The 17,796-nt window shown below is 50.6% G+C and overlaps 1 protein-coding gene across 2 annotated transcripts; it reads left to right on the top strand.

Annotated features, from left to right (window-relative positions):
- Positions 1-1,166: 1,166 nt before the first annotated feature.
- Positions 1,167-17,486, top strand: Emx1 (empty spiracles homeobox 1). 2 transcript variants are annotated; one of them, XM_027428741.2, is made up of 3 exons: positions 1,167-1,686; positions 7,208-7,392; positions 17,242-17,486. In XM_027428741.2, the coding sequence occupies exons 1-3, from the start codon at positions 1,167-1,169 to the stop codon at positions 17,407-17,409; spliced, it is 873 nt and encodes a 290-aa protein (XP_027284542.1). In that variant the 3' UTR covers positions 17,410-17,486. The 2 variants fall into 2 exon arrangements, with proteins under 2 accessions (XP_027284542.1, XP_035304820.1); XM_035448929.1 differs by having other exon boundaries at positions 1,266-1,690; positions 7,212-7,392.
- The last annotated feature ends 310 nt before the right edge of the window (positions 17,487-17,796 follow it).

The following is a 17,796-nucleotide window of genomic DNA, read 5'->3' on the forward strand; positions in this document are numbered from 1 at the left end:
GCGCACTGCCATGCGGTGGCAGGTGGAAGGGTAATGTCTAAGAGGCCAGGTTGCCACTGCTGCTGAAGGACCGCTAGCCTGTCCTTTTGAGAGGCAGGAGAGCGGTAAGGCCAGCTCCAGTTTAGGGAACAGTGACCCAAAGATCCCCTTTTGGCCTGGTCATCGAACACTGGAGCCTGAGATCGCTCTGCGCTTGAGGACCGCGGTCCGGTGGGAGTCAGTCGCCGAGTGGGGACCTGGCAAAACCGCTGCATTGGAGCGCCGCGGACTGCTGCGGGAGAGCTGCGGAGCGATGGATTCTGCGGTTTCTTCCGGGACAGTGTGAACTTGGCCCCTGGTGAAAGGAATGCAGGTCCCGTTTGAAGCGCTGTGCCCCGAAATGTCCAGGAAACACGAAATTTCAGGAACATGACCGCAGCTTCAGAATACGGCTCCAGAAGCTTATGGTGGGTGAGCGGGAGGGCTCCCTTAGGTTAGGCGAACGCAGAGCATGTTCTCCGGATAATCTAGACTGGTCCCCAACCACCCACCCTACACTGGCATCCAAGTTTCCCTAAGAAATGAAATGATGTTCCAGAACACTCTACAAGAGTTGATTATTTTGTCCTTGACCCCAGGCCCTGTAGATGTCCCCTTCAGACTAGGCTGAGGTGGCAGCTAAAGGGCCGAGTCAGAGAGAATCAAGATGCAGAGGGGGCTGGGGTGGGGTGGGGAGATACTAGATCGAGTGCCAATGTTCCAGTCCGGTTTTTGCCTCCGACTGGGGACCGCACCCCCACCCGCCATCCATCGCCCACCTTGGGCAGGCGGCGCCAATGGGCGAGCGCGGGGCAGGTGCCCGCTAACTCTCTCCTAGCAGAGCAGCAGCCCTGGTCTGGCCCAGCAGTGCTAGGAGGATCTCGGGCGGGGGTCGGTAGCGACGTGACTCGTAAGGGAGAGCCAGGAAGACCGCAGAAGCGGCTCGCAGTAGCACACGCACCCCGAGCCTGGGCGGTTGCGGAGAGCTGCCCACTGGGCCGCGGGGACCACGCTCCTGGTCGTGCGCAGTGGCTCAACTCGGTGCTAGGACTCTCGCACGCCCCTCGCCGCTCCGCGCCTGGCTCGCCCGCAAGGGCCGAGCGCGGCGGGCGGCGGGCGGGGGAGGTGAGGAGTGCGGGCGTGAGTGCATGTGCCTGGCTCGGTGCACACCCCGCAGGGCTGCAGCGCCAGGGAACCGAGTGCTTCCCAAAGCCCCGCTACCTCGCTCCGCTTCGGCGGCCGCGATCATGTTCCAGCCTGCGGCCAAGCGGGGTTTCACCATAGAATCCTTGGTGGCCAAGGATGGTGGCACCGGCGGGAGCCCTGGCAGTGGGGGCACGGGCTCCCATCCTCTGGCAGTGGCCGCCTCTGAGGAACCGCTCAGGCCCACGGCGCTCAACTACCCTCACCCCAGTGCGGCCGAGGCGGCCTTCGTGAGTGGCTTCCCGGCCGCTGCCGCCGCGGGCGCCGGTCGCTCGCTGTACGGAGGGCCTGAGCTTGTGTTCCCCGAGGCCATGAACCACCCGGCGCTGACGGTGCACCCAGCGCACCAGCTGGGCGCCTCCTCGCTGCAACCCCCTCACTCTTTCTTCGGCGCCCAGCATCGGGACCCTCTCCACTTCTATCCCTGGGTGCTTCGGAATCGCTTCTTCGGTCACCGCTTCCAGGGTGAGTGTCCATGCAGTGTCCATGACATAGGGACGCGGGAGATGCTTGGTGCCGCGGCGGGGCTGTTCAGAAGTTGTTGCCTACAAGGCTCGGGGATCAGCCTTGGCTGTGCGCAGGCGATTAGCCTGTAATCTGTTGTGTTAGTCTCCCACCCGGGAAGTGAGGCTGGGACCTCCACCCTTTCCAAAGAATGAGGCTGGTTAGGACACAAGCCCAGGAGCATCCTAGGAGCTTTTTCTGACCCTTCTTTGGCCAACCTTAGTTTCCTTTATGACTAAACTGGTCCTATCCCTAAAAGTGAGGGACCATCCGCCCTTCCCGCGCCAGAGCTTTGAGCTGTGACCGTACTTCGCTCTCGTGGTCATCACAACTCTTGCCGCGTCGAGGCAGGGGAAAGTCCACCTGCGCACCCTGGCTCTGTGGGAAGCAGGGCAGTGTGGTGTGTTCACTTCGCTGTCTTGGGACATTTCTCAGCAACCTTGGCCACACTTCTGCAAGTCACATGTGGCCTCTCCCGGATCTAAAGTGGGAGAAGGTCTGCAGTAAGCAAACAGGCTTTCTCTACCGCTGACCTCCTCCGGGAGCCCACTGAGCTGCTAGAAACGCAGGACCGCCATTCTTAAGTGGGGGGCAGGGAAAGAGGGCTTTTAAGGTCATAGCTAGTTTTAGCCCCCCAGGGTCTGCAACCGCAATTGGTTTGCTAATTAAGACCCCTCCAAACGCCATACACACACACACACACACACACACACACACACACACACACACGCCAGTTATCTGACTTTCTTAAAGAAAAGAGTTTATTTTCTTCCATGGATTTGTAGTTTTTCCTTTCTCTCATTAAGAAAAAAAAAAAAGATTGGCCTTGATACCTACAGCAATTTCTTTAGTTCCCACTTTGATATAGACTGAACCTCAGCCTTCTGAGTTCCCATAGGTAAATTCAGCATTTCGTGAGACAGCAGCAAAAAGAAGGTTGGCACTTTGGCTCCAGGAACTACTTTGACAGTGAACCAGGGCTACACGACCAAAGTGAATCTGATATTTGGTACAATCAGTTATACATAAAAAATATTTTTGAAGCTTTAGCTATAGTTAGTTACTTGACTGCTTCGGAGAAAGCTATTTGGAGAGGGTCTTGGTTTGTCAGACAATTACCCCAGTCTCACCTGGCCACCACATACTAACCGAGAAAAAATCCCATTCACCCAATAGCTTAATTACCTCAGCAAGTATTTAGGTGGGCAGATTTTTCTCCACAAAGATTTGTCCGGGCGGGAGGGGGAAAGTCTGCGGTATTAGCTAACATTTCCCACCACTTAACATCAATGCTTACTACTAAAATAAGGTTTTATTCAGATTTAGCTAACTACCCGAGTCCCTCGTGGGCACTATCTTCAGCTTCTCGCCCACTGAGTTTTGAGTCTTCGAGGTTGTGAGTCCATGGACGAAGGGACCTGGGCTGGTGAAGGACCAGAGGCCCTGGAGGAGAGGGTGGCGCGGGTTCCTAGCCTAGTCCAGGGTAGGAATACTCAAGGTGCCTCCTGGATGGGACTTTCCCGCCCTTAGTCCGGAGTCTCGCGCCCTTCACTCCATCTTTCGCACCTCTGGCCTCGAGCGCTGTTACGGCTGGCCCGGGGCTGGTGGCACCTTTAGAGAGGTCCGGCTTTCGGGCGCGGACCATCCTCAGCCAGGCGACGCCAATACATTCTTTGCAAAACCCTCTCGGAAATTCCCGCTGCTCTCTGAGCCATCGGTTCCAGCTGATACGATGTGGAGTTGCACAAACGGTGGGCCTTTTCTCTCCAGAACCGCGTCTCGACGCGGAGGATTCCAGTGTGGCCGTTCCTGCGAACTCGGAAGTCGGATGGGCTCTGGCCGACCTTTTCAACTCCGAGACGCGGTGGCCCTGAAGCCTGCGTCCCCGCGACGCTACCTCCTCCAGATCCCGCCGGGCCTCGGGGCTAAAAACCGAGCCGTCCCAGGCCCTCCGGCGCCGCGTTTTCTAGAGAACCGGGTCTCCGCGATGCTCATTTCAGTCCCGTTTTGATGCAAGAAACGAAACCCTACCAGAACGAAAAGGAATCGCTTCTGTGCTTCTGTGCGCAGCGCTTTAGGGCAGTGCGAGCCGGTGGCGCCTGGAAGCCGCTTCTCCCCTAAGCGAAGAGCAGAAGTAGGGGTGCACGGTCAGGACCTCTGAGCTGGGGGCCAAACGGGAGGAATCCACGGAGATTGAGCGAGGTTGGCGTCGTTTTGGTGAAATTTCCCAGAGATCGGGAACTTTCTTGCCTAGAGAGCTACGTCTGAAAGGGACTAAGGGAGACCCAGCCCTCCCAACCCGCTGCGGCTGTGGGTACCAGCTTCAAAGGGCGCCTTTGTTCACGCAGGAGGAGGAGAAGGGAAGAGGTTATCTCACTTTATGGTCAACCTCTCCCGGTTCTAGCTCCAGGCCTTGCCGCCGGGGCTCCAAGTCTCTAGCTAATGTGGCCTCTCTATCTAGGACTGGAGCTCCAGCCCAGGGAGCTTTGGATTCTCGCTCCTGCTGCTTCTCGAAGCCTGCTGCTTAGAGTCTCCATTGCTAACTCCCAGCCATCGCCTTGCAGAGGCCTGCAGAGAAATGTGGGAATTTTCACATCCTAACTCCTAATTCCAGCAGAGGATGGGTTCATGTTCCTCTCCGATGGGTGTCTGAAGCTAATACCTTCTCTCACGGCCTGAAATTGCTGAGTCCAAACAGGCTGCATCCCAAACGCAAGCTTGTTCTGTCCTGTGGTCCAGTCAAGAACTGTGTAGGCTCCCCTGCAAGTGGTCAGGAGGGGTGGACCCTTTCTCATAGGTAGAAGAAAGAAGCGCCAGGTACACAGATACCTCTCCACCCTTGTCTTTACAGAAACATGTAGCTATTGACTAATATCGTCGGATGTTTAGTGTTGTGCTAAACATCATGATTCTCTGTGGGAAATTCTTTGTTTTTTTAATGAAATAACTTGTCATCATTTGTCAATATTTTGGATAATTTTATAGCCTCCTGCTTCTTTCATAGTTGAGTCAGAAAGACTACATTTCAGCCCGTGCATATAGACACATACTGGGGCATATGCTAAGCACTACAACAAGACGTTCAGTTTACCTGAGCCAGGCAAGACTGGGGACTGAAGGCAAAGAAGCCAAAGAAGCCTTGGTCAGGACAGAGCTTGTGCTGGTTATCCTCATCCTGTGGGTTTTAAAAAGGCAGAAAGCACTTTCCCCCCCACTACCCAGGTGACTGACACACTCCCCAGCAGGACAGCCATGACCAAACACTGCCACAGAGCTCAGTCTTGCTTGCTCAGCCCCGCACTTCCTGCGCACCTCAGCATCCCTCTTAGCCTTCTGTGGCCTTCCTTTCCGTGCGGCAACTTCACTTCTGCATAGGTGAGGCCAGACAGCAACTGAGATCAAACCTCTGGAATAAATGGTCTCTCCCGCAGGTCTCTCTCCTCACATCCCTCCCGCTGGATCATTTGTCCAGAGGAAACCCCAGTTGGGGCTTTACCTGGACTCTGAGCAATGTTGGCTTTTGAAGAAATTCATTCAATAAAGGCTTCTCACCACTTCTCTCACCTTACCTCAACTTCAAAACTTGGAGTCTTCTTATTTACTCCAAGAATAGGCTTTTCATGTTTTCCCCTCTTTCTCTCTCTCTCTCTCTCTCTCTCTCTCTCTCTCTCTGGGAGTCCACCTCTCTGAATGTCCTTCTACTACCCAACTGAAATTCCTCCTCCTTCAGTCAGGCCTGAGGATCCTGGGTCTGCTTTTACCACCAATGGCTTAGGGGGCAAATGTCCCTCCTTTACTGGCCAGTGACACACACACACACCCATCCTGTTGTGTAGTAGTGCAGACCCAACCACTTGAAATGGGCAGGTGGTGGGAGGTCAGTCCCAGACAACTATGTTCCAAACAAGATTCCAGCAAGCAGTTGACTGGCCCAGGCCTCCAAAGCCCAGGGACAGTCAACCACAAGAGGGATACAGTTAGTGTACTGGCTGAATTTTAACAAGGGCACCTCATGACTTGACTCTTTCACTTACATAGTTGTTCCAGAAATGGGAGATCTCATCTGAATTGTCCAGATTACTGTCTTCAGAGTAAAACAGTAGGTCCAATTGAGTCAACCCAGTCGCCATCTCTGAAGAAATTAATTGGATCAGTCAATCTCAACAGCTAACTCTGTCAAAACATCCTATCTAGGACTCTGTGTTGCTGGGTCAGGGGAACTGATACAGGCCACTGTGTGAGAAGCAGTGTTTGGGGATCTCAGGGCTTTTTTGAGTCCCTGAGAATGTGCCACTGTGTGAGGACCCAGTGGAGGGGGGTGGGGGTGGGGGTTACCAAGCTGGAGCTGTGGGTAGAAGCCTGCTTTGGCTTTTATACTTCCTGACCACTACCCCTGTCTTACTCAATCCTTTTCAGTGTAGGAGCAGAGTGCGGGAGCTTTGCCAAGGGACAGTCACACTCTGAAATCTTGTACAGTAATGGGAGGAAAAAAATGGAGGGGAAGCTGGAGTGTATATTTACACACACCCATAGGGAAACGACTATATCTGTGTATGTATATATGTGCTGGAGTGTATATTTACACACACCCATAGGGAAACGACTATATCTGTGTATGTATATATGTGCTGGAGTGTATATTTACACACACCCATAGGGAAACGACTATATCTGTGTATGTATATATGTGCATATATATTTATATATATTGGGAGAGCGGCTTCTAGATATTTACTTCCATGTTCTTTCAGCTCAGGACTTCTCAGGGAGGAAGCAGGAGCCTTTCCCATGAGAGCAGCTTCCATTCTCCCAGCCTTCCCTTATGGGCCTGCCTTCACAGTGTTTAAAACCTGAGGAGAGAAGGGAGGGGCAGAAAGAAGTAGATTTGAGAACTCCAGGGTCTGCATGCTTGCTGGACCTGGGCTTGCTTTTACCTCCTGCCTAGGCCTGCTATCAGGATTTTCAGCAAGCTAGTAGTCAGGAGTACTTTAAGCATGCCTTAGAATCTTTAGATGACTTCTAGTTGATCTACCTATCAGCCTTGCTTCCCCCCCACCACCACCACCACCACTTTTCTGACCCCCAGCTCTATCATCTCTATAGCTGGTCTAGGAGGGGATGCTTCAGGACTAGATAATTAAAAGATAATCAATCTTTGGGGCCTAGGTGGAGGTAGCGTTGCAAGGGCGCAGGAAGAGACCTAAGGGACCTCTGCCATCCCTTGGCCTTTCTGCTTCCCCCTGGCAACGCTGGATTTGGACGGGCAGGGCCTTCATCAGGCCCGGACTCGCCTCTTGGCTAAAAGAGGATTCTGCTTGTGGTCCCCTGCGGGTAGCTCCAGAGTGTGGTTTCAAGGCAGCGGCAAGGAAAAAGGGAGAAGTGGAGGAGGTGTCAGAATTGCAGAAGTGGCAGGGCCTGCGACTCACCGCGCCCCTTCTCTCTGTCTATACCTGCGCGTGCTGCTATTGCCTCTGGGCCGCAGCAAGCGACGTTCCCCAGGACGGGCTGCTTTTGCACGGGCCCTTCGCACGCAAGCCCAAGCGGATCCGCACGGCCTTCTCGCCCTCGCAGCTGCTGCGGCTGGAACGAGCCTTCGAAAAGAATCACTACGTGGTGGGCGCCGAGCGGAAGCAGCTGGCTGGCAGCCTCAGCCTCTCCGAGACGCAGGTAAGCATCCCCTTGCCATAGTAGCCCTCAGAGTGCCTGAGGTGGGTGGTTGGGTGCAGGGCTCCCTATTCCTCGGGTTCCAAAAGCCACCTGCAGCGTCGCATCCCCCCAAATCCTACCCTTTCTCTGTACGTGCCCTGATAAGTTGCAGAAGTGTTGTTTGTAACGTGACAAGGTCTCCCTATGTAATCCTGTCTGGCCTCGAACGAACTCTCAGCAATCCTCCTGTCTCTGTCTCCTGCGTGCTGGGATCACATTAATAAGCCAACTTGCCCAGCTTTCCCAGATTTTATAATCCGTGCTAAGGATCCCACGAGAAGCATAGTAGATGGAATTTGATCCGCAGCGAGCCCAGACTCCGAAGATTCCTAGCCTAAAGATCCCGTCTAAAAGACACAGCACCCACAAGTCTGGGGACTCGGGGACGTGATCCGGTCTCCTCTGCCCTGCCTGATGTTAGTAGGCAAAGCTGGTGAGACCTCAGCTGACCTCCAGCACCTGTGGTATGTGGACAAAGAAACTTCAGCTTCACAACAGAAGAGTGAGTAGAGGTCAGCTGACCTAACTGGAGTGTGAGAGTGGCCCTGATCCCCAACGGGGCCAGCATCAGCTAGGGCTCTGAGGACTGTGGCACATTCGCTGTTCGCTGTGTGTGTTCGTTCGCTGTTCACCTTAAAGCCTTTCAAAGTGTCTTGGGAACTGAGACAGTAGACTTAAGCACGCAGAGGCTGCTGAGTCGGGGAAGGAGTGAACTGCATTGGTGTTGGGGGCTTGAATGGGGTGATATCACAATTCCCAGGTAGGGTTTGGTAATTGATTAAAGAAAAACATTCAAGAAGTCTTGGAGAATGGTAAGGAGGCAAGCATGAAGGATTTTCTTGTAAGAGCCTCGTCATATATGCACACGGGGAGGAAGTGCCACCAAATGCTTGGTCGGTTCTTGTGTACAGGACTGAAGCAGCTGAGTGACTCTCAGCCGGGCTGGTGTACTGGACTGCTTTCCAGTTCAGGCCTTCAGACCCTGCCAGCTCCTGGGCGCCCAGCTTAGTATCTGCTGGTATGGAACCTTCCCCTGCTCTCTCCACCTAATTTGCCCTTACTATACAATTCCCAAACAACTGCCCCTCTTCAGGTAGGGAGTCTGCCCATGCCTTCCTATTAGCTTCTGGGATAACATGGGGCACTAGTCTGGTAAAAAGAGCGCCTAGCTGCACCCCAGCTCCTTATGCTATCTTACCCACTGGTCCTGGCATTTTGGCTACAGTATCTGCTGCTACCCCATATAAAAGTTGAAGCATGGCCTCCTTCCAGGCTATCACAGGACAGCAGAACCTGTAGGTTTTCAGGGTTGCTGGTTGACAGCTCTAACTGGAAAAAAAAAATCTTACAAAGCAACAGAGTTAATTTCAAAAACTGTTTTAAAGAAATCACTGTTTAAAAAATAAGCTAATAAAATAACACCTCTTTTCCCTCCTGGCAAACAGTGCTTTACAATTATTGTTTAAAACAAGGTGTCAACTTAAGAATGGTGTTTATAATTAACTTCATGTAAAAAGTAATATTTATTAAATGTTAATTGCAGAAATGCAAGAAAACAAAACAGTTTATAATTCTACCACCCACAGATTAGCACTTGTTGAAATCATGTCATTGTTTTTAAACTTTCCATTTTTTAACACAGTGAGAACATGTTTAATTAATTTTCTTTCAAACTGGATCTAGCTTCCTCTCAATTTTAACTTCTAGCCATGCCAGTTCATAGTTAGTAGGCTGGTTGTTGCTTTCACATTTCTTATGGGACATTTCAAACATACATTTAGAACAAAACCAAAGAGATTGATAATAATGTGTCTAGCTCTGCTACCCAACAGGACTCTGAGTCAACCCTATTCCTTCTGGAATGAAGTTCTTGTTACATACAGAACAACACCCCACTCCCATCACAGCATTACCTGAGGGGCTGAGAAAAAAAAACGTCCTCGTAGCCCCATCTTTCTAGGTAAAGACTCCAAGGTGGGGAAATGGGCTAAGTAGAGTATCCAAGTCAGCAGAAGTGACTTCAGTGCCTGTCTGCCCACTATGTGCTTAACCTCTCTCAGCTGTCCCTTCATCCAGAAAAAGTTATTTGAGGAATCTTACATGAACTCAGGTAACATCCATTCCCATCCCTTGTCAGGTCCATTCTCTTTGCTTAAAGTAATATGTCAAATTAGTAGCATAATAAGGGCCTTGCCTAGGTGTCCCCTAGCCAACACTCTTCTTGCCACATTCAATATCCACCCTTTCTGTTGCCCTTGAAACATACTATATGGATGTACACTATATAATTAGCTAACTATCCATCTCTCAGTATTTGACAGGCAAGCTCTCCTGTCAAGTATCTGTTACTCCAATCAGCTCCCTACTACGCATTTCTAAAATGATACCTACAGCTCTCAGGCCTCTGTGCTCTGCCCCTCACATGGAACTGTCTTTTATCTAGCAACCTGTATCTGTCTATACTCATTAAACTCTCTCCCCAAATTGGTAAATGCTTTCTCCAAATTACATGCTTTTCTTCCTAACGATAACCTCCATGTGCCCATCTGTTGATTATCTCATCCATTTTGTCCTCTGTATGTCCACCATCCATCTCTAGAGAGCTATTGGCAACTAACAGTATCTTCACACACCTGCCACTATTACCCATTATTCTGTCAACTCAACTCTGACTTGAACTTCTCCCCAGACTTCAGTTGTCACATTGTTGTGGCCGAATGAAATAAATGCCAGGGTCCTCTCCAGCCTTTGAATTTGTGAGGCTTATCCATCCACTTTCTATTTCTGACTTTTCTCTCTCTGTGTGTGTGTGTGTGTGTGTGTGTGTGTGTGTGTGTGTGTGTGTGAGAGAGAGAGAGAGAGAGAGAGAGAGAGAGATCCCTCCTCCACGTTCCCAGAACTCAGTGTCTCCCTTGCCTTTCCTAATATGCATCAGATCTTTGCTGTTATGACTTAATTATCTATCATGTCCATATGTCATTCTGTAGATCAGCTGCATCCATCTCTCAGGGATATCCAAAAGATGCTCTTGGGACATCCAAGATGCAGTCCAAGGGAGAAACATTTTCCAACAGCTCCCTGGGTAATTATCGTGAACAATAGGTCTGAACATCTTAATTGTGGGGAGCAGGGGTCAAGTTTATTTCCTCATAGGATCCAGCACAGTGCTCAGCATGGAGGAGATATTCAGTGACTGTGTACTGCATAAAAGCCAGACATGGGGCTGGAGCGATGGCTCAGTGGTTACGAGTATTAGCTGTGCTTCCAGAGGACTAGGGTTCAATTCCCAGCACCTATATACAGCTCACAACCATCTATAACTCAAATTCCAGGGGATCCAACACCCTCTTCTGGCCTCTGTGGGCACTACATGCTTGTGGCAAACATATACATGTAGGCAAAACATTCATACACATAAAAGTTAGAAAAAAATGTTTGTATCCAGGCAGGCTGGTGTTTACATATAATCCCAGCACTCAGGATGTGGAAGCAGGAGACTCAGAAACTCAAGGTCATCCTGAGATATATTAAAGTCATCCTTGTCTATGTGAGACCCTGTCTCAAATCAACAAATAAAACACTGACCGAGCGGGCACATTTGTTTTGGTCCCACACTCGGCCAGCCTTTATCAGTTATTCCTTTGCTCTCTGCCTTGGCTGCTCCTTCACTGTTTGCTCCTCCAGTTATCCAGTCATATTGTCATTGCTGATTGTTGGTTTTGATGGTATAAAGGCAGTCTGTGGATAAGTCTGAGATAGGGAGCTCTGTGCTGGCAGAACTCCAGCTTGAGGTGTTGGGATGCGGGTAGCCTGAGCTACCTGATGCAGAGCTATATAGATTAGCTCTGAGTGGTGTTCATGCTGGGATGACCTGTGAGGTGTTCCATCCAAAAGGTGGAAAGATGGACCCTGGGACACAGACAGTTCTCCATTTTGTGTTGTGTTCATTTGCTTCTCACCATTGCCATACAGACCTAGGGTATGAGCAGGAAGGGAGTCATCTAAGCTTGCATCCATATGGCTGCTTGGCAAATCCAGACCTGGGTCTGATCAGCACCTCTAACACCATGAGGATGTGAGCTCACCATACAAGACACCTGCAGGCCGACTTTCATGGACACCAAAAATGCTGGGCCATACCTCAGGTATCCCTCGGATGCCAGTGGGCAGTCACAGGACACATGGGAATGAGTGCTGTTCCTGGATAATTAAGTGTTCCAGTGACCCCTAGAATAGGCCAGCAGTGTCTCCTTTTGCTTTTGCTGAGCTGTGAGGAAAAAGGCAGGAATGTGGTCTTGGACCTTGGAGAATCTTCACATGATGGTGAAGGCTAAATGCAATGCTACTTGCCTGCAGGCCAAGCATAGGGTAAGCAACTGGAGTCCTCCTGAAGACACAGCTCAGACTGAGGGGGATCAGAGGAGACCAGATAGGTGAGAGGTTCTCGGCAGGCTTCTGGCCTGGAAGGTTTGGAGGACTGTGTAGGATTACAGGTGGGAGGAGAGAAAGGCAAGGATTTGAAGAAGGCAAACTAATATGGAGATAGAGATGCCAAAACCAGCTGCCATCTTGGGGCTTGAGAGCAAGGAGGGAAAGAGATCTTGGGAAACTCCAATACATCTTTACCTACCCATGGGTTTTCCTCACAGACATTTGGGTGGGTGCTTTCTACAATGGGATGTTCTTCCCTTGAAGGAATAGATAAAAGGGAGATAGCCAAGTGACTTGAATTTTAGGGAAAAGTAAAACAAAACAAAACAAAACAAAATAAAACAACAACAACAAAAACTATGACATGAACTCATTGTGGTTCTGGGATGACACATCCTTTCTCCTAAGTCTTGGCTGATAGTCTAGAAGATCTACTTGGTGGGGTACAGAGAAGCTAAGTGAGGTGAGGGTTGTTCTCTGAAGTACTGGGACAGGGACACAGCCCTGAGAGGCTGGTGAGTTTAGTAGAGTTAGGGTGAGGATCTAGGGCTCGGAGGGAGCAGGATACTAAATGGCTCACAAGGAGAGAGGGTTATAGCTAGTGGGCAAGTTGGAGGTGACCTCAGCTTGGGGGAGTGAAGGTTGAGCCGACTCTGTACATAGGAAGGCTGACTTGATCAAATGATAAGAAATGGATCCCCCAAGAGAGGGCAGGGAAGGGAGCAGGCTGGAGGGTGGCTTGATTGATGTCTCCAAGCTGCTGTCTATTCTGAGGACTTGCTGTGTCTGAGACCGACAGACTCAGAAGACATGCTTAAATTAAAGCAGAAGAGAGCACAGTAGAACATAAGGAGGAACTTCCCATGTAGAGTTGCAAGATCTTGACAGGGATATTTGGACTTTTTGAAGACGGGGCAGCATCCTTCCTGGAAAGTGAACAGGCACCTGGAGCTGAAAGGCTTGAGACTGGAGGAGTGGTGTGAAAGGAGGAGCGAGCCCTCCTTTGTTCAAAACAGCAGAGCACTCAAAAGTTAAGTGTCATGAACTCTGAAATACTAACAGGAACTGTTTTCCACTTATTTGTAAGCTCACTGTCCATCCGTTCATGTAGTCACATATGCATGTCTTCACCACACATATAGTGACCAGTCCTCTGAGGAAGAGATATGTTGTCATCCCACATGACTCAAGGTGAGCATTGGCTCTCTCTGCCATGTTCTGTCTCCACCAGCTTCCTCCACTCTCTCTTGCTCCCTTGTGCTCTTCCTGGTTTCAAATCTCCTGTGCACACATTTCCTATCTTGTTTTATTTCTGTTGCTGCTACTAAAATATCCAGACCAAAAAAGAAAAAAAAAACCTTAAAGGAGAAAAGAGTTTATTTGCTTACAATTCCAGATTACACTCCATCATTGAGGAAAGTCAAGGCAAGTAATTGAAGGTAATAGGTCTGCTGGCTATTTCATGTAAGGTAGCCTTTGACCAAGGAACTCACGTCACAGCCAAAGAAGTGTGCGTCAGGAATCATGAGGATGTTGCTTCCCTGAATTCAGGCAGGTTTATGCTCAGCTAGCTTTCTTATACAGTTCAAGACCACCAATGGCATGGCCCACAATGGGCTGGGCCTTCCTACATTAGTCAGCAAGAGAATTTCCCACAGACATGGCCACAGGCCAATCTGATTTAGGCAAGTCCTCAATTGAGATTATCTTCTCAGAAAATTCTAGGGTGTGTTAAATTGGCAGTTTAAGCTAACTGAGACAGTTTGGTTTCTCCCAAAACAAGTGATCCAGAATTAAGAACTGATGCTCAGGCCAGCTTGGTCTACATAAGGAGTTCCAGGCCAGCCAGAGCTACATCGTGAGACCCTGTCTCAGCAAAACCAAAACCAAACAAAAACACCCCCCCAACAAACAAACAAAAAAACCCTTTTACAAAAGCATGTCCACTAAAGGACTCTGCATTTTAGCACTTGGCGCTTCCGAGGTCACTTTTCTGATTTGTTCTAGCCCCTCTTCTGCTGATCCCTCCCATTTTCCAGATCTGTCCCTGGCACCACTTGCTCAGAGTACAGGGCTGGCTCACTCCATCTCTGCCCAACTGGATGGCCATACATGGCCAGGCCTCTGGGCCTTGGGAATCAACTCCAAAGCCAGAAGAAGAGTCCAGGAATGCCTGAGCCAAATGAGAGTTCCAGGTTACATAACCCAGTCCAAAATGGGTGTTTCTGGTTTACCAAGAAATTGGGAGATACTCAGTGAAGTGGGTATTCAGGAGACCACAAGGAGCTTCTCCCTCAAACCACCGGGATCAAGTTGGGTGGGTGGGGCCTCCAGCCAACATTCCACACATGTTTGGGGATGAGAGAGGTGAATCGTCTATTGATGTTGAATGGGGAGAATATATAGGCAGGTGTGGCCTCCTAAAACTGGTTCTCTTGGAGCTGGTAGTCACACTGTGTGATCTGCCCTCTAGCAAAGGAACTGACCCCAGAGTTGCCTAGCTGGGTTAGGTTATAGGGTGTCACTATCATCTCCTATTACCCTGGCATGCCAGTTCGTCTCTTTATTTTTAATTCAAGGTGGCAGGGGAAGACCTCTTGATATCAGTAATGGGCTAAAGAAAATCCAGAAAAGTTAAGGGAACAAACAAAAGTCACTGGTGGTTTGGGTCCATTCCCGTCTGTTCTTTCTCGCCCATGCATAGATTTTGTCTCCCATGCCTGTGAGTACACTGTACCAACACTGTTCGTCCTGGCTTTTGTACTGTTATGAAGTCACAACTGTCCCTGTTATTACAGGCTTTATAAACAGCGTCTGGATACCCAGCCTAGGGCTGTTCTGCAGAAGACAGACAGGCTGCCTAAGAAGAGGCCTGTGCCCTGGTTTCTAGAGAGCAAGCGAGCTGCTTTCTTGCCCCAAGTGTTGTTTTTGAAATAGGGTCTCATGTAACCAAGTCTAGCCTCAAAGTCCCTATATAGCTGAGGATGACCTTAAACTTCTGGTTCTTCAGTCCCTGTCTTCCAAATGCTATGGACATGCACCACCACCACCTCTAGCTTGTGTGGTGTTGGGGCTAGAACATAAGGCTTGGTGCATGCTAGGCAAGTACTCCACCAACTGAGTACTGGTGACTTTAATTCTCTTACAGAAAAAATAAATAGTTGGGATCCTCTTTTGTGTGGTGTGCCAGGATGCTGCCCGGGCCTGAAGCCATGCTTTGGGCTTTTGCTCTGCCATGACATTTCCCTTCTTTGGGAGAGAGTTGCCGGGCAAGAGTAGCATGCTGGGTCTGTCCCACTAAAGGCCACTGTAATCATGTGTCTCCAGAAGGAGACTTGAGGACGGGGCAAGGGAGAAAGGTGCAGAAAGTGACCCTCTGTCTCTGGGTGTTGTCCATTGCCACCTGAAACCACTTGCATCCAGTCCACTTGGTCTTGTCAGATATGATATCCTGTACCCAGATCTGAGTCACACACAGGAGGCAGGGTAAGCTCATCCACCCACTGGCTGGCACAGTCACAGTGTGCTCTGGGATGGAGGGCAGGAGCTGGGCTGACTGCCAGTGGTGTGCTGAGAACCATCCAGGGCCTAGGTGGGCATGGAATCCAGAAGTCCTGAGCTCAGAGCACCCAGTATCCTTCCCTGTCTACCTGAGGAGAGATACACAGGCTACAAGTTTGACCCCTGCCTTGTATAGGAAGGAAGGAGTCCTTTGCCCTAACTTCATTCACCAAGGCCAGGTGCCAGATGCTCCCTAGACCAACTTTCTTCTTGAGCTGGCGGCATTTGGAGCACTGAGCACCAGTGTTCCCACCACCAACCTAGTGTCTGGACAGATGGCTCGATGGAGGCCTTTTGCTGGGATTGTGAGAAGAACCTGGGAGGGACTTCATGACAGAGAAGAAGAGTGTGTGAGGCTGGCACATCCTAGGCATGAAACCATCCTACAGCCAGGATACCAGGCCCACTGCTGCCTGCCACGGCCGGCCTTTGCAGCTGTGTGTGTGCTTGTCTCCAAGGGCTGCCTTCATCCCTGCCCTGAGTTCTAGACCACCCTTCAGTAGTCACTGCAGTTGCCAGAACTGAAATGTTCACCACCACCATAAACAACTTAGTGATGCTGTCTGCACAGCCACAGCGGGTAGCCCTTGCTTGCTTTCAGGCAAGCCAAAGGGCCCACTGGCATAAGACAAGGCTTCCCCAAAGGCCTTGTGGATGAGGAATGTAAGTACATAGAGACTTAGCTGAGGAGGGTACCCAAATTTCTCCTGCTAGCACCAAGGAGGATTTGGGCCTGCCTGGTCCTCCATGCCAAGTGAAGAGATAGATGTACAGCCAAAGCAGGTAGATTCAAGTTTTTTCCATGGTGTGGAAGTACCAAGGGTGCATGAAGAGCCACTGATGGGAGGATGTGAGGCTGACACCCAGAAATACTGGGAGAGGAGGAAGGAAGGATGGTAGAGATGGGACTAAATGGGGCTTCCTGGAGATGCCTAGAATCACAGGCCTGTTCCTATCATCACAAGTCAGCTGTGCAAGATCCAGCCTTCTTCTTACAGGGACTCCCACTGCCTGGCACAGAAGTGGGGCCTCCCTATGTTCAAACAGACACTCTCTTCTGCCCTCCAGTATCTCTTCTGACTGTTGAATGATCTGTGGCATCTAGATGAGCCACAAGGGCCAGTTCTGTTGGGCCAGGAGGTGCAGAGCTGACCCTGTATGTGGAGGTGTGGCCTCAGACAGAACTCTCCCCGTATTAGTCTGTCCAAGAAAGTCAGAGGTTCACAGGTGAATTTCAGACTGCCCCAAGGAGCCGGTACCTGAGGGACGAGGGTTCCTACCACACAGCGGTTTGCACAGTTCTACTTCTGAAGTGGGTAGGAAGATCTCACAGTACTGCTAGGATAGGGTTCCAGGTGACTAAAGCTGACCGTCTGCATGTGAGTTTTCAGTGTCCATGTGGTTCTGGGATCGTAGATGTAGTCTGGCTGTCACAGGCCATACTCTTCCACATCCAGGCTATGAAGCCGTGTCTGTCTCTGTGCAGCATTGTGGGACCAGCACAGAAGATGGAGTGTGCTTTGGGTCCTCTGGGTATGGACAGAGCTCTCTTCTGTCTGCTCGCTGTGGCTGCAGGGAGCAGGAGGCTCCTTTGTCTTTATTCGGGAGAGGCTGGAAAACTGCCTTTATCTCTGGCCAGTCCTTTCCTTGCATCTGAAGAGCAGTCCTCCAGACCTGTCAAGTGGCAGATGTCTGGAAGAGAGAAACCCGGCCTGTGTAGCCTCAGTTTCCCCATCTGACTTCCAACTTAGCTGGAGTGTGGAGGCTATCTTGGCTGCTTTGGGTGTTTCTTACCTGTGCCCCTCCCTCCCGGCCCAGGTGAAGGTGTGGTTCCAGAACCGGAGGACAAAATACAAACGGCAGAAGCTGGAGGAGGAAGGGCCTGAGTCCGAGCAGAAGAAGAAGGGTTCCCACCATATCAACCGGTGGCGTATCGCCACGAAGCAGGCCAACGGGGAGGACATTGATGTCACCTCCAATGACTAAGGGAACAATCATGAGCCCACAAGGGCAGAGCATTGCTTGCTGCTGGCCAGGGCCCCAGGGGGCCCAAGCTGGACTCTGGCCAGTCCCTAGCCAGGCTGCAGGGAGGCCTCGAGTCACGGCCCCACAGGGCTTGGAGCCTGGGGCCATCACTGTCAGAGGGACAAGAAAATGGGCTGGCTGAGGCCTGGGACTGCTCAGCCTTCTGGTGGAGAGCCTGCTGCTTGGGTGGGTCACCCACTATTGCAGCCTCCCAGCTGCTCTCCATGTCTCTTTCTGTCTTTGTTTTGAGATATTTCTGTTTTAATTTATTTTCCAGGTACCTGCTGTAGTTCTTAGTGATCCTTTCATGTCCCCCTTCCCTATGGGAATAATAAAAATTTCTCTCTT

This window comes from Cricetulus griseus, chromosome 8 (assembly GCF_003668045.3).
Source record: "Cricetulus griseus strain 17A/GY chromosome 8, alternate assembly CriGri-PICRH-1.0, whole genome shotgun sequence".
Lineage (NCBI taxonomy): Eukaryota > Metazoa > Chordata > Mammalia > Rodentia > Cricetidae > Cricetulus > Cricetulus griseus.